Source organism: Phascolarctos cinereus, unplaced genomic scaffold (genome assembly GCF_003287225.1).
Source record: "Phascolarctos cinereus isolate Bilbo 61053 unplaced genomic scaffold, phaCin_HiC Scaffold_1;HRSCAF=81, whole genome shotgun sequence".
In the NCBI taxonomy this organism is placed as follows: domain Eukaryota; kingdom Metazoa; phylum Chordata; class Mammalia; order Diprotodontia; family Phascolarctidae; genus Phascolarctos; species Phascolarctos cinereus.
The window spans coordinates 176,494,893-176,512,848 of NW_027555514.1; the positions used below are offsets into that span (position 1 = coordinate 176,494,893).

At 34.7% G+C, this 17,956-nt stretch overlaps 1 protein-coding gene across 1 annotated transcript in view; it reads right to left on the reverse strand.

The window, feature by feature from the left end:
* Positions 1-17,956, reverse strand: part of LOC110213821 (solute carrier organic anion transporter family member 1B1-like) — a 59,098-nt gene that overhangs the window by 27,440 nt on the left and 13,702 nt on the right. The window contains exons 5-9 of the mRNA XM_078150043.1: positions 15,851-15,983; positions 10,108-10,229; positions 9,722-9,868; positions 8,291-8,392; positions 1,428-1,667 (exon numbers count right to left, since the gene is read on the reverse strand). Of these exons, the coding sequence (XP_078006169.1) occupies positions 1,428-1,667; positions 8,291-8,392; positions 9,722-9,868; positions 10,108-10,229; positions 15,851-15,983 (744 nt within the window). The remainder of the gene's footprint in view (positions 1-1,427; positions 1,668-8,290; positions 8,393-9,721; positions 9,869-10,107; positions 10,230-15,850; positions 15,984-17,956) is intronic.

Genomic DNA, 17,956 nt, shown 5'->3' on the forward strand with positions numbered 1-17,956 from the left:
AATGTGTATGTCTCTGTGTGTAGCAGGTGGGTTGGGGAGAAGAAGGAAAAGAGCAGGAGCAGGGGGGATACCTTTGTATAATTACAACTGGAACAAGGTACAAGGACTATGGTATCTGATTTTTTCAAAAAAGGTATTGGTGTTTGGGAAATGTACAGAGAAAGGAATAATGATATGGACTAAGCAAAATTTGTCCATATTGTTGTTCAGTAATTTTTTAGTCATGTCCTACCTTTGTGACCCCATTTGGGGTTTTCTCAGCAAAGATACTGGGGTGGTTTGCCATTTCCTTCTCCAGCTTATTTTACAGATCAGGAACTGAAGCAAACAGGGTAAAATGACTTTCCCAGGGTCAGGTGGCTAGTGATTTAAACTCAGGAAGATAAGTCTTCCTGACTCCAGGCTGGTGATCTATCCACTCTGCCACCTGGATTCCCCTAAATTTGTCCATAGATGTTAATATATGGACTATGGTCAGAGAAATTAGAGGTTGAATTAAACAAAACTGTACCTAGGAATGTTTTATGATTTCCCCTGTATTTGAAGTCAGAGAACCTGAATTTAAATCAAATTCTACCATGTGTCATCTTGTGCAAGTCATTTCCTGCCTTGGATCCTCAGTTTCCTAATCTCTAAAATTATGGGATGGGACTAGGTGACATCTATAATCCCTTTCAACTCTAAATCCTATGATCCAATGAATATATATATATATATATATATACATATATACATATATGTAATATATATATACATAGTATGTATATTTTTATATATTTTAAACATCATATATATCTTTACATATTTTAAACAAACTATATCTCCCTTGGCTTCAACAAATTTACAAAAAAGAAACATAATAGAGCAGGGGAGGGGAAACAGGGCAAAGCTTTTGCTAGCATTTAAGGAAATCTATAACCTACAATATAACAGTTCTTTGATCCATTTTTCCTTTTAGCTTGTTTTACTTGAATCATGAGACTTGGATTCTTGTCCTGGCTTAGCCACTAATTCTTTGTGTCTTTAGAGAGACCATTTTCAATCCTTTGGATCTCAGTTTTCTCATTTATGAAATGAAGACTGTACTATATCACCTTAAAGTTCCTTTCAGCTCTAAGACCATTTGATCTGTCTTTTGTGTGTATGTTACACATGCAATGAGAATAATTTTTCTTACTCTAAGCTATTCAATGAAAACATATATTTTCCCTCTCTATTTCCACCTGTCACACACATTCAAATTAATTTCAATAGGCACCTCAAAGAAACCATCATAGCCAGAAGATCTAATTTTGGAAATCATTATGATACTGGATTTCTACATTGAAATTTTATTGATATTCAAATTAAGTGTAAAGGAGGACAGTCTTTGTTACACTTAGTTTGCACAGACCAACAAGAGTTATTTACATTTGTGAACTACTCACCTGCCAAGCCATTACGCTTTGTTTGCTCAGAATCTTTAAAATTTAACTTCTGGCCTCCATTTTCCTTGGTACTGGGTGCATCCAAAGGTGTTGGACCTGTACTTTGCTTTCTTGCTTTCTTCAGATTTTTAGGAAAGTAAAAGAATGGTATCCCAGAAGCAATATTAAGGGATCCTGCTACAAGAAAGCCAAGCCACCAAGCACCAACCCAACGGGAATCATTTGGGTTAATTGTTATAGAATATGATAAAAATATTTAAAAAATCAATTAAAAAGTTACAATGTGAACATGTATTATTTCAAGATTTGCTACCACTTGCTCTCATTGAAGTTTAAATCATTCCATTTATCTTCATCCAATGAGAAAACTTATTCACACAAGAAAATAAAATATTAAAAATAGGTTAGTGAGGAACACAAAAAGCAATGGAATTGATGAGAAATAACTAATACTAGTAAAACTAGCAAAATAGATCAAAACCCTCTGGGAATAGAGGTGAATAATTCTATTTATGAAATTAATTTCAATACAATGTAGAACAACAAACATTGATAACCTACTATGTGCAAGCAACTGTGCTATAATAACAATTTGCCAAATTTCGGAATACAAAGATGAAATTAGGTCCAGACCCTGTCTTCAAGTGTTTGAGGTTCAGGCTAATTGGAAGCTAACCCCTTCATCCCTAAAAGGCCTGGGTAGGGTGGTGGTGGGGAATGAATATCAATTTATGGCACAGAATGAACCTTTAAGACCTACTGTAAGTACATCTTGAATTAAATGTATAATAATACATTGATATACTTTAGAAATGCAGTATGTCATAGTTTATTTGAGGCCTGATCTAATAGTCAGATGTATATTGACTAAGACCCTAGCTAAGTCACAATTTCTCAGTGCCTTTGGCAGCCTTCACAGATTATAAATTGAAGAACAGTTTCTGATCTGAATTGACTAGAATTTTCTCACAAAGATTCCCTGTACCAATTTAATATCAGGTATGGAAAACTCCCTTACCCCTCTTTCAATGTCTTTGATATTTAGAAAGTGCCTTTCTCACAACAATCCTCATAAGCTAGGAGTACAAATATTATGATCCCCAAATTACATATGTGAGAAAATTTATGGAGGTGAAACATTTGATTCTGGGTCACAAAGTGTTGGAACTGGATGTAGAATTCATGTTTCCTGAGTCCAGATCAGTTGCACCCCCCAATATTCAATTTGTGGTAGGATCCTGATATACCAACTCCTCTCCGCAAAGTATTTAAAGCCATTTGCTTACTTAAAGATAAGAATACTTTCCTTAAGATTTGATTATTCCAGGGGTCTAATAATAATGCTGAAATTAGTTATCCAGAAATTAATTATTTGTAGATAAATGCTTCCCCCCCATAGTATGGGAGGAGTCATAAGACTTTCAGAGCCAGAAGAGACTTTAGAGGTTATCTAGTTTAACTCACTAGAGGTTACCAAACTGAGTCTAGAGATTGACTCTCCCAAGGTGATTATATACACACACGCACATACAATATACATACATACATACATACATACATACATACATACATATTTACATATACATATACATACACATGCACACATATAGGTTTGGGAGTAGAAAGTGTATTTTCCAACGCACAGTTAGATGTCCTTCCCTAAAGACAGGAAATGAAGCAAAATTTCCCAAGCACAAGTATCATCATAAATATTTATTAGAATCATATTGTGTGCTTGACCAATATTGTCATCTGGAAAGAATCAAGCTTTTATTATGAAAGTAATAATTAGTTCTGGAATGCGTAATCAATACTGCACCCATATCACACTTGAAAAGTGGATCACAATATGACAGACACTCAGGTTTCATCCTGCTCTAAATATTCATCATGATGACCCAGGACTCTTAATAGCCATACCAACACTGGAAAATTCTACCAAGCCAAAAGTTCTTCAATTTAGAGCCCATTGAAGGACTATTTTTCTGCTTACCAAGGACCAGTTTCACTAAGTTTATAGAAGCTTATCACAGAGAAATAGCCACCAATTAATGATTTCTATAACAACTAGACCATAGTGCCCATGAATTTTATGAGGTCAGTGACAATATTTTAGTTCAATTTTGTATCTTCTCCATCATCTAGCACAGTGCTCTGCACACAGTAGTTGCTTAAGGATGCACAATGAATTTAGTTAACTTGGAACTAGAAGTCAGATGATCTGGATTGCCCAAGATTAGTCACTAGTGAACAAGTTGCTTTAAACTATATGTAAAATAACTTGATCAGTTTCTTTTTGGAAATAATTGGGTTTTTTTGTACATTGATATATACCACAGGAAAAATGTTATAGCAAGTAAATATGTTTTGGATAAACTCATCAACAACCTATTATCAAGTATTTACTTTTACCCTTCTGAACTGTGGGATCAGCAGACAGAGGAATCTATCTGCAAACTTATATTAGTCTAAAATTTGCTATCTAGGAGGTAGATCCAAGATGGTAGAGAGAAGCCAGGAAGTTGACTGATCTCTCCCCAGTTTCTCTCAGAAATAACATTAAATCAAGCCTCTAAAAGTATTCTGGAGTGACAGAGTCCATGAAAAGACAGAGTGAAACAATTTACAGCCCAAGATAATTAGAAGGACTTCAGGAAAGGTCTGTCTCACTTGGATAAAAGGGGAAGGCAGCCCAGTGTAGGCACTGTCTGCACAAGCCAGTGGAAGGTTCTTAGCCACAGCACAGATCAGCAACTGAGGTCTGGCAGTTCTGGCTCAGCTGGCCAGTGGCACAGTGGGCCAGCTTTGAGGCCTGCAGCCTCAGTGCAGTAGACAAACTGCCAGCCCTGGAAAGGGAGAGGCAGAATAGGGTAAATTATGTCCTGTGAAGAGGGCATGACCTATTACAGTACAGAGAAAGAAGGGAGGGGTTGAGCATTGTTTGAACATTATTCTCATTATATTTGGTTCAAAGACGGAATAACATATGCATTTGGGCAGAGAAATCTATCTTACCCTACAGGGAAGTAGAAGGGGAGAGGGAAAAGAAAAGTGAGGGGGCAGATGATAGAAGAGAGAGCATATTGGGGGAAGTGGTGCTCAGAAGGAAAACACTGGTGAGAAGGGACAGGATGAAAATCCTACAGTATGTTGTTTATAAGAAACACATTTGAAACAGAGAGACGCACACAGCATAAAGGTAAAAGGCTGAAGTAGAACATATTGCGCTTCACCTGAAGTAAAAAAAACAGGGGTAGCAATCTAGATCTCAGGCAAAGTAAATACAAAAACGTATCCAATTAAAAGATATAAGGAAGGAAACTACTTCTTGCTAAAAGGTACCATAGACAATGAAGTAATATAAAATACTAAACACATATGCACCAAACAGTATAGCATCTAAATTCTTAGAGAAGTTAAGTGAATTACATGAAAAAATAGACCACAATACTATAATAATGGGGGACCTCAACCTCCACTTCTCAGAAGTAGATAAATCTAACCACAAATAAATAAGAAAGAAGTTAAGGAGGTGAAAAGAATTTTAGAACAGTTAGTTATGACAGACCTCTGGAGAAAATTGAATGGAAATAGAAAGGAATGTACATTTTTCTCAGTGGTAAATGATACCTACACAAAAATTGACCATGTATTAGGGCATAGAAACCTCACAATCAAATGCAGAAAGGCAGAAATATTAAATGCATCTTCTTCAGATCATGATTCAATAAAATTACGTGAAATAAAAACCCATAGAAAGATAGAGTAAAAATTAATTAGAAGCCAATTAGTTTAATGCTAAAGAATGGGTGGATCAAACAACAAATCATATGAAGAATCAATAATTTCATCAAAGAGAATGACAATAATGAGAGAACTTACCAAACCTTATGGGATGTAGCCAAAGCAGTGTTTAGGGGAAATTTTATCTCTCTAAATACTTACATGAATAAAACAGAGAAAGAGCAGATCATTGAATTGGGCATGCAATTAAAAAAAGTAGAAAAAAGAACAAAATAAAAATCCCCAACTAAATACCAAATTAGAAATTCTGAAAATTAAAAGGGAGATTTAGAAAACAAATTATTGAACTAACAAATAAAACTAAGAGTTGGTTTTATGAAAAAAGCCAAAAAAAAGATAACCTTTGGTTAATTTGATTAAAAAAAGAAAGAAAACCAAATTATTAGTGTCAAATATCAATACTAGTGTTACTAACATCAAATAGCAAAGAATATATCAAAGGCAAGGGTGAATTTACCACCAATGAAGAGGATATTAAAGCAATAATTAGGAGCTATTTTGCCCAACTGTATGCCAATAAAACTGACAATCTAAGTGAAATGGATGAATATTTACCAAAAATATAAATTACCCACATTAACAGAAGAGGAAATAAGATACTTAAATAGCTGTATTTCAGAAAAAGAAGTTGAACAAGCCATCAATGAACTTTCTAAGAAAAAATCTCCAGGACCAGATGGATTTACAAGTGAATTCTTCCAAACATTTAAAGAACAATTAATTCCAATACTATACAAACTATTTGGGAAAACAGGCAAAAAAGGAGCTCTACCAAGTTCCTTTTATGACACAAATATGTTGCTGATACCTAAACCAAGAACAGCCAAAACAGAGAAAGAAAATTATAGATCAATTTTCCTAATGAATATTGATGAAAAAATTTAAATAAAATTATGGAACTATGCTCAAACTAATGGAACTATGCTCAAAGGACAATCAAACTGTGCATACCTCTTGATCCAGCAATACCACTACCAGGTCTGTATCCCAAAGATACCATAAAAATGGAAAAAGGACCTACATCTACAAAACTATTTATAGCAGCCCTTTTTGTGGTGACAAATAATTGGATATTAAGGGGGCACCCATCAATTGGGGAATGGCTGAAAGAGTTGTGATACATAAACATAATGGAATACTATGGTACTGTAAGAAATGATGACCAGGCAGAATTTGGAAAACTTTACATGAACTGATGCTGAGTGAACTGATCAGAACCCAGAAAACATTGTATACACTAATAGCAACATTGTACAATGATCAGCTTTGATTGACTTTGCTCTTCTCAGCAATACAATGATCTAAGACAATTCCAAAAGACTCATGATGGAAAATATTATCCACATCCAAAGAAAGAACTATTTCACTTTTTTGCTGGCTTTTCCTTTCTGTTCTGTTTATTTTTTCACAACACGACTAACGTGGAAATATGTTTACATTATTGCACATGTATAACCAATATCAGATTGCTTGCCATCTTGGGGAGGGAGAAGAATTTTTGGTTTCTTAAGGTTTTTACAAGATTTCTCAACCAACAAAGACTCCTTTCTTGAATGGTAGCTTTGTGTATGAAAGCCATAAGAATTAAGGAGACTACCTTTTAAATCTTTCCCACTTTGCTTTTCTTTCCCTTCTTCCTCCCAAATAAATCTATGAGCTCCCATTGCATCCTGGGCCATCTCTAGTCATCCTGATGCATATCTGGCCACTGGACCCAGATGCCTGCAGAGGAGAAAGTGAGGCTTGTGACCTTGCACAGCCCTCCTGCACTCAAAATAAAGTCAGTTGCAGGTTGTGTTATCATCTCCGTTATGTCATAGTCCTCTTTGAGAATGAAGGGCAAACACAACAACCCAGATAAATGTTTCCTGAAGCTTTGGGAGGAAGGGAGGGAGAAAAAAAATTGAAACTCAAATTTTTATAAAAATGAATGTTGAAAACTCTCTTTACATGTAATTGGAAAAATAAAATACTATAAAGCCCTCTCCTCCCAAAATTTTGCTAACTGCTTTTTTAAAACCATGGATGCAAAGCAGTTAATCTCTAGGTTTGTCTCACAGAAGCATCCCAGGGCAGTATCTCTTTAAGGAAAACCTAGACCTTTGAAAGGGATGTTCTGCTCAGTGGACCCAGCCTGTCAGTCCTGTGATTGAGGGCTTGCTTGTTAAGGAGTCATCACTGCATGTTCTGAATAGGATTGCTCTAGAGACCATCCCATGTGAAACTGTTTCAAAAAGAGGCCCTGAGGAAACAGGAATCCACATAATCCAGGCTATATAACATCAAAGGAGAAGACTGCTTTGATTTTCTTTGATTCACTTATGGAGACTATTCTCCACACTAACTTTAAAAGAAGAAAAATATATGTACCTTTCATTTAACTCCATTCATTAGTCTGCCATAAACTTCACAGGAAGATCTAAGTGTGAAAATTATCTAAGCCTATTCATTTTCTTAATGTGTATAAAATCCTTCAGTTTTAATGAAATAGATGGTAAAATTGTGCAAGCTAGTTGAAACTGAAATGAAACATGTTGGGCATTTTGTCAACCAACAAATTAAATAATTTCATTATGATTTTTACTTTCCAAAAGAACCATTTTTTTTTTTGGCTAGGCAGTGGGGTTAAGTGACTTGCCCAAGGTCACACAGCTAGTAAGTGTTATGTGTTTGAAGCTGGCTTTGAACTCAGGTCCTCCAGGGCCAGTGCTCTATCCACTGCACCACCTATCTGCCCCCTAAAAGAACCGTTTATTCAGACAAATGTTTAGTCAGTTCAAGGTAAAAAAAAACTTTCCAAATTATGGAAACATTTTAAGAAAACCAAATGATTATTTGAACAATTTACTTGAAACTGGTTTTGTTATGTATGTATACACAGAACAGAAAATCTCTTCTTGTTACTATTTGCCATGGTTTACCTACTTATAAACTAGAAAAAAAATCTTCTTGTATCAAAATACTAAGATACTGTGAAGTGGTTTAAGATAATTAATTCCTTGAAAGAATGATGACCAGTGAATAAACTTCTAGAATTATTGATTTCATCTGGTTGTACTTACTTAGGTCTACAGATCCAAAGTCCACATACAGTTTTGCACATAAAGATCCCAACAGATATCCTATTGTTGGGCCAATCATTGAAATTGAATGCAAAATGCCTGAAAAATTACAAAATAATTAAATCATTCCAAGTAATATAGTTTCATTATATCTTCAACATATCATTTTTATGAATATAATACTATATAATTATCTACAGGCAATCTGTAAAATGATTCTTTGTTCCTTTAAAACAATTATATATTCACTAAAAGAATGTATTGATGAAAGGGGGAGTCAAAGATGAACAGATTTAAAACATTGATAACTATTACACATTTTAGTGCTGTGATGCTAAACTCCCATTATTGGTGGGAAAATTCACTGGTATGATTTACTGCATAGTTAAGGATGTGAACATTAGAGAGGAAAATGGAAAAGGAGGGGAAATGAAGGGCCATTTCAATCATGGGGTCACTAGATTTATCTTATGGTCTTATGCCACTTGGCCTTTAGAAAGTAAGGTATGTGGGGACCAGTCTACAATGGCAAATAGAGGAAATTTGTTTTCAGTGAACACAGCCACCTATTAACAAATGAGCTATGTGATTTGCTTCAATCAGAATCAAGCTAAGGGAAAAAAATCCTGCAACTCTGACATCAACAACTTCAGGAGATGCTGGTAGATGACTATCAAAAGTTAGTACAAAGAAGTATGCAGCTTAGGTCTTTAATTTCCTTTTTCATCCAGAGTATCAGGAGCAAGGCTATAACTTTCTTAGGTTTTTATTGGGACAAGGGATGAGAAGTTGATTTTGAGATATTTTTAGGCTAGAGGCCTAAGAAACATTTACCTAGGAGCAAGAAGGAAAAGAAAGGCAAAGTGAGACAAATTTAAAAGATAGTCTACCTAATTCTTGTGGCTTTAATACCCAAAGCTATAGTTCAAGATATGAGTCTTTGTTCATTGAGAAACCTTGTAGAAATCTTATGAAACTGAGAAACTTTATGAAATTGAGTTACTATCACTTCAAATCCTAGGACTATATTTAACATTTAGCCCATATAGGATTGAGATTGCTAAAACCAGATAAATGAACAATATGGATGAGGGAGGAAGGTGAAGAAGAATTTTGAAAGAATAGACTTTTTCTAAATATAGAACTTCATATAGGATCTGCATACAGGACCAAAATTGTTACTTTGTCCTTGTAAATTTAACTGCCAATATATTTCTTCATCTAATGTGATCACAAAATCCCTTAAATATTCACAGTCTCTTCCTACAAAAATGTTCTGGTTTTTAGGGATAAGGGTAAGAGGAAAGCTCTACTCTCACTGATCTGAGTTAGCTCATCACAATGGGGGTTAGTTTGAGGATTTGTTCCTGGAAGAAAGGAAAAGAATTAAAGGATATAACAGGGCCAAAGATCACAAAATTACATTACCCATATAAAAAGTAGAATGTCCTTCTTTAGCAAAATTATCAATGTATGTGAGTCCCAGGGGTCCAATCGGACTTTCCCCAATCCCACGTAACAGGTTTCCAACGAAGACATATATCCACATGAATGAATGAGACTCACTTTTGCAACCTTTGAACATAAAAGTTTTGGAGTTTTTAGCATAATATGCTAATGCATTTGCATCATTTTCTCCTTGAATATTTATATGATTGTTTATATCTCTTTCATTTGACTTTATTTTTGTTGGTTCAATTAGTACTAGATGTATTTTCCTACTCAAATAATTTACCTTAGGGAAGAGAGATACGTATGACATGGAAACATTTTCTTAAATACTTATTTTTTCATCAACAATCATCAGTCCTTACCTGACTCTAATAATAAGGATGATCTGTTGTTGCCAGCTGAATTGACATCAGTTGAGCAAGGAGTGTAGGTTACTGTCGAATTGTCAAGTGGGTTAGCATTTATTATCGAGTCATACCTGTAACTATGATAATATATTTGGAATATTAAAAAAAGACTGACAAAATAAGTTATTCATAATTTGTGTATGCCAACATTCTATAAACCAACTTTGCAATGCCCTACTTTCTCCACAAAACACACTTTCAAATAGACTTTACTCCAATGATTTTCTGTTTCATTGCTCAGCAGACTTGGTGGGTAACAATGGATTAAGAATTCCCCTCAGGAATAATAATAGTAGAATCAGACACTAAGGAGTAAAAGAGGTCTTTTAATATGGGGGAGTAGGTGAAAAACACAATTCCTTTTCTGTATATTATGTGTGTGTGTGTGTATGTGTGTGCATGTGTGTTTGCACTTCACCTTATATATATATGAAAATATGACCAAGGACATAGACACACATAGCTTATTATAGGAATATTTTAGTTGCTGTTTAAATATTAAGTTGATCAGAAAGGTAAATCTTAATCACTTAGACATTGAGAGGGAAACACAGTTTTCCCAGGTGGAGTTCACAATAACTAGAAGACAAAAAAACCATAGGAAGAAAAGTGAAAATAGTTTTATGCCCTGTCCAAAATTTTATTTGCTTTACTTTACGTAGGCAAATTAGATATGCTCCTTGTTGCCTAAAAGATGAAGAGAGGGAACTTTCAAAGAGACAAGAGTCACTGATGAGTATCTAACTCAATCAACAAAAATGTATCATGTCTACTACATGTCAGGTATTGGGAGCACGGAGTCAACAATGAAACAATTTCTGTCCTCAAGGATTTTGCTTTTTATTAGGGTAAGCAACATGTACACGTATAAGTGTATACAAAAAATATACAAAATATAAACAAGGTAATTTGAGAGTGGGGAGGGAGATACTGGCAGCCAATTCTCATCAACTGGTATATCTATCTATCTATCTATCTATCTATCTATCTATCTATCTATCTGTCTACTATGTATCTACTATGTATGTATGCATGTATGTATGTATGTATGTATGTATATATGTATCTATCTATCCATCCATTCATCCATCTACCTGTATATGTATATATGTGACACATATATACATATATCTCAGCCAATTTTCAACAACCATTTGTGTGCATAATGTGCTCTGTGAGTGTGTGTGTGTGTGTGTGTGTGTGTGTGTGTGTGTGTGCATGAATTCACTTCCTCCAATAAAATCTAAAGGAGGAATTTGGATGGTAGTGATATGGCAGTATTCACACATCTTGTATATTTCTTGTATGAGCTATCAATAAGCCTCATAGATACATCAATTATCTATGGCCCTTGAAATCCTGACCCCAGACTAAGAGAGAAAAACCAAACAAAAACTCCTCTACCAGATTCTACCATGCCTTTGAGGTCTGCTCCTAGGTCTTTCTTCCTTTACTCCACTAAACTGTAAAAGAAGCTATCTACAATCTTAGCCTCCATTGTCTTTCTTCCCAATTATTCCTAAATCCTTTGCAATCTGCATTTGGATCTCATTATTCAAATTAAACCATTCTCTCCAAAGTCAACAATGAGCTCTTAATAAAGCTGATGGTATTTTCTGGGTCTTCTTCACATATCTACATTTGACATTGCTGTTAGTCAACTCCTCCTGGATGTGCTCTCAATCTCTGAGTTTTTATGAAATTACTTTTTCCTGATAATCTTCCTGTCTGACAGCTCTTCCACAGTCTTCTTTGCTGGCTTATCATCTCTATGTCTGGGCCCTCTTCTTTTTTTATAATCTTTCTTTTGATGACTTCATAGGCTCCCTAGGGTTTGTATTCCCAATTTCAAAAGTCTCTCCCATGGACACTATTGATAACATTACTATATGAATAAGAGGAATGGGATCTTGGAGAATTGCAATTTACCTGGCATTTGGGTATATAAAGAAAGTGGCAAATTAGCTTTCATTCTTGCATCAATTTGAATTGTTGAGGCTGGAGAAAGACAGCATTTAACAGACAGGACCAAGACAACATCCTTCCTGAGAAACTGAGTTTTCCAGTTGTTGAAGAGAAAGTATCTGAAGACATTTTTAGAGAGCTGAATAGTGGGACTTCCTTTCCAGAGTTGATGGTTAGAGATATTTTTGCTATTAACATTCTCTCACCTATTTCATTATAAATAACAATTTATGTATTTATTTTATTGTTATGCTGTGAATAAATTGTATAGCTAATAACTATTATGTGTATCTCAATCTAGAAAATGAAAAATTATTATATATGGAGAGATGAGTAAATTCTTATAAGAAAAGAGATTTTTTCCACATTAAATAAACAGAGCTTAGAGCTATTTCAGTAATTTGCGAGGAATTGCCAGAAAGAACCTTTTGGTTTGTTTAAAGAACAAGGTGACAATTAATTATCAAGTAAAATAGCATGTAGAGAGAGGTGGTCATCCCTCTTACACATAGGTAATAGCTTCTAATTGTGATAGCTGTAATTGTCATCTGCATGTCCACAACTCAATGATCTATATGGCCAGTCTTTTTCCTGAGTTCTAATCCTCCACCACCAACTGCAAATTGAACGTTTCAAACTGAATGTCCCAGAGACATCTCAAATTCAAGATGTCCTAAACAGAAATCATTAGCTTTCCCCAAAACTTTCCTCTCTTCTAAACTTCCTATTTCTGTTGAGGACATGACATTTTTTCAATCAGCCAGGTTCATGACTTTATGCTTTCTTTGATTTCTCCCATTTCTTCTCCCCATATATTCTGGTATAGTGGATAATGTGCTGTATTTGGGCTAAGGAAGAACTGAGTTTGAATCCTGCCTCAGATACTTAATAGTTATTTGGCCTTGGGCACATTACTTAGTCTCTCAGCCTCAACTTTCTCATCCATAAAAATATAAAATGTAATAGTACCTCACAGTATTATTGTGAAGCTCAAATGAGATAATATAGGTAAAGTGCATTATGTGCCTCAAAGTACTTTATAAATGCTATCTATTGCTATAACTAATCAGTTGTAAAATCTTGCAATTTCTGTTTTGACAACTTCTCTTCTGTCCAGCCACTTCTTTCTACTCACCCAGGTACCACCATAGTTCAAGCCCTCATCGCCTCTCCTCTAGACTATTGTAATGGTCTCCTATTTGATCTTCCTGTCTCAAGTCTCTCCCCATGCCAATCCATTCTCCACATATACGCCAAATTGATATTCCCTAAGTGCAGATCTGACCATGTCATTCTGCTACCCAATAAACTCCAAGAGCTCCCTATTTTTTTTTCTAGGATAGAATATAAATTCCCCTATCTGTCTTCTAAAGTCTTTCAGAACTTGGTATTACTCATCTTCTCACCAAAATAAACTACTCTGCTCCTTATACATAGCACTCAGTCTTAGTCTTCCTCTCTGGGCTACCAGCTATGCCTGGAATGCACTCCCTTTTCACGTCCATCTTATACAATCCTTCACTTAGTTCAATATGTAGCTCAATCATAACCTTTTATCCAATGCTTTTGCTGATCCCTAAAACTTCTAGTTTCCCTTCTTCCTAAATGCCTGGTAATTATTTTGGATTTATTCCGCATTACTTATATATGTACATGTTTCTTCCCTGGAATGAATGTAAGCTCCTCGAAGGCAGGGACTCTCATTTTCTTCCCCCTCCTCCATATCTTCTGTTCCAGAACAGCAACTGGCATAATTGTGAATAAGTGGTCATGGTGGATTGATTGACAAACAGAAAACTAATTCCCTTTGTTATGGGAATATGTTTTGCCAGTGGGAGTTTATTTTTCAAACTGTGGTTTCCTGCTCATTGGGGTTCATGAGGGTGGCATAACCTGAAATTCAGTACAAAAGAAAAAGTGCACAAACTGGGAGATTTTTTAATGGCACATTACTCAATGAAGTTTAGAATACTATATTTAAAAGTACTCCCAAAATCTTACACTGAAGAAAATATGAAACCATCAGTACAAACATTTCAGTCTATTTCATGCAGAGAATATTAGAGATGGCAGGAATCTTGTAGATTATCCAGTTACCCCATCTAACCATTTAATTTTAAATATGAGGATCTGAAACTGAGAGAGGTATAGGGTCTTGGCCAAAGTTACATGGCTGGTAAAGGCAGGTCCAAGACTTGAATCCTGGACTCTTGACTATGGACCTAGTGTTCTTTATAGTACATGCTGCTCTTTTGTTCTACAATATTTGCAAAGATAATTTGGAGGATTCTTTTACCACTTATGATAATAAACATCACCAGATAGACTCATCACCAGGAAACATCATCATGGAAATTGCTTCAGCACTCATAACTCATCAATATCCTTAGTTGCTTCTGCCTCTCTGATTGTAGGGCAGAACAAAAAAAAATGTTCCCCTAGACACATTTGTAAATGACTCTAAATAATAGCTATCTATTCCTTTGTCACTGGCTGCTCTGCTTGGTTTTGATTCTTCCATCATTCTTATAATTTTGCTTTGCTGGGTACCTTCCAGCGCACCTCCAGCACCAGCTTTTCAGTTTCCTTTTGTGTTTTCTCTTCTTCTGTTAATTACATAGTAAGCTACCTGAGGACATGGATTGCCTGTCTTTTTCTTATTTGTAGCCTCAGCATATAGCACAGTGCCTGGCACATAGTTGGGGCTTAATAAATGTTTACCATATTTTTTTATTGTATATTGATGTAATCCAGAGATTAATATATCTGTGAAACTTATTGTTAGAGTTCCGATAGCATTTTTATTATCATATCATTAACAGGGAGGAGCTAGTTCGTTCATGAGCCATATCGCTAGTCAGTAGAGAAGTCTAAGTTAAAGGTTTGAGATAAAGGCAAGATCAAATCATTCTAATCTGGCATTTTTAGTAAAAGAAAAATAGAGACTGTGGCATCTGAAAAAGAACTTCTTACTCCCTAGAAAACAGCTGCATCACAACTTTCATATTTAAAAAAATGAGAGGTATTATTGGATAACAGATAAAAGTTTAACTTTGGAGTCCAGACAATCAATATTTGTGATATATACTGATACATACTGGTTCTGTGATCCAGAACAAGTCAGTGAACTTCAATTTGCCCTTAGCTAGTCTTGAAGATTAAAAATTTCAAAGCAATTACCAGGTGGAAGGAATTTCCTCATTGGGTGTTTCCTAAACCAATGAGATCCTAGATTCATTTGTTTTAAACAGTTAAGAAAATTTAAGGACTTTGATGGTTTTTACATAGACCATGCCTATTTTGGAGTTACAAAATAACCATATGCTAAGCCAGAATTTCAGCTTTTTATTTTTCCCTTAGTCATGCTCTCTAATACATGCAAAATATAAATTTGATTGTTAATTAATCTGTTCAACTGATGCTTTCCCTCCTCTCCTCACCCAGCTGATAAAAATATTGGTTATTATAGCACCCTGTGAACACATATAAGAAGTACATGTCAGATGGAAAGTTATAAATATTTTATTCACTTTCCTGGTTTTTCTCAAACTTTTTTCTTTGTTCCTTAACCTTGGCAGGTAAAAACAGCTGTGTCACTTATACTAATATATATGGAAAGTTTACCCCATATTTTCACAATCTTAGTGAGCTTTCTGAAAAAGAAATTATTTTAATGTCTAAAGATTGGGAATTTCAATGCCATACTTGCAAATGATTATTGTTTAATACTTACGGTCCCATGAAAAAGTGAGGTAAAGCAGTTAAAAAACTTCCAATTCCCATAATGAAACACCCAATTCCAATTAATCTTGGTATGTGTGATTTGGCTCCAAAATGACTTACCAGTGTAATCACCAGTAAATTGCCTAGAAGTAGAATAATTGCATTTAAGTATAATTCAATTCACTAAGTATGACCTGAGCATTAGCTATGTGAAGGCTTTGTTTTTGGTAGGCATTGGAAAGAATATAAATGAGTATAAAATACTGCAGCTATTATTTCTGTCCTCAAGGAGCTTAGAATCTACCTGAGGAGACAAAACTAACAGAAATTAAACAGAACAATTGTTTAACTGTGTTGTCTTAAGTATAATAATAAAATTGCATAGTCAGAGTTTAAATAAGGGAAAGGATAATTATGGAAATATTCATGGAGATGGCAACATTCAAACTGAGTCTTGAAGTTATAACAGGATTTATTTAAAGAGAAAGGAAGAAAGGACATTAGGATAGGTTCATGAAAAAGATGAGAAGGAAGATGACATATTATTTGGTGACCAAATAGTTCAACTCGGTGCATTTGAGCAAGGAATGCCAAGTCAATAAACAGCCAAAGTCTGCGGGTAGACTAATTCACCTGGCCAAATTATGATGGTATAATACATACTGGTATAATACATACTATAATACATAGGATCAGTAGCACCAAAACTGAAGGAAAGATGTAATTGAAAGTGAAAAACAATGCCAGAATGTGAAATGAGTGAGCTATTCAATGGACACAGAGAAGGTAAGAGGCAGAAGGAAAACCTGTAGTTAGAAAGCAAGTGGAAGAAACAAAGTAGATTTATTCTCTTTAACCTTTAATTGGCAGCTAGTGGCACAGTGGATAGAGTGATGGGCCTTTCATCAGAAAAAACAAGAATTCCTCAACTGTAAAATGCAAATAATAATAGCATCTATATCAAAGGGTTGTTATGAAGATCAAGTAAAATATTTGTTTTTTTTTAAACCATTTAGCACAGTTTCTGGAACTTAGTAAGTACTATACAAATGTTTTTTCCCTTCTTTTCCTCACTTTGTCATATATTTGACACTGCTGAGAACTTCCCTGAATCCTGAAACTTAGTCATGTGGTATATCAGGAGGTCTAGATTCTAATTCTGTTCCAGAAAAGAAGAAGTTCTATGATTTCAAGTAAGTCATGTAACTTGTTAAGTATCTTCATCTGTAAACTGGAGGAATTGGACTAGATGATATCTCAAGTGACTTCCAGATACATTTCTAGGAATCTATACTGCCAGGGTTTTCTTTTCACCTTTTTTGACCATTTCATCAAGGCCATACAGATAGCAAGTGTCTGAAGCCAGATTTGAATTCATGTTTTTCTGATGAAAGGCCCATCACTCTATCCACTGTGCCACTAGCTGCCGATAAAAGGTTAAAGAGAATGAATATATAAATGTGTGTGTATGTATATGCATATATACATATATGTATATATGTGAGTATATACCTACATATACATATATGTACACATACACACATATATATGTACATATATATACGTATATATGTACACACACACATATATGTACACACACATACATACATATATATATATATATATATATAATATATATATATATATATATATGTATACACACGTATATATAGAGGAGATCCTTGACAGCTCACTTGCCAGGGGCTTAAATCTACTTCTGAGAAAAGTAGTTACTGAATTAAATTTATCATAACAGACCTATGATTTATCTCAGAGTTCTATGCCTACGCCTATGCCTGTGTTTACCTCAGAGTTCTAAGGAAAGCAGCTGCTGAGTTACATCTAATTCAGAGCTCTGAGACAGTAGTCACTCTTTTTCATACGACAAGTTTTAGAAAGAACATTGAAATACATGGCATATGTAATCTGCTTCAGTGATTTGCTTATGAAGAATTGGAGAATTTTTTATTTAGGTTAATCGCTAGTAGTAATAAAAGCTACCATTTTATCATGGTTTAATGTTCAACAAATATTTTATTTCCTCTATTTATTTTCTTTTAGCAAATATTATCTTATTTTATCCTCACAACCACAATTGGGAAATAGGGGCTATTTT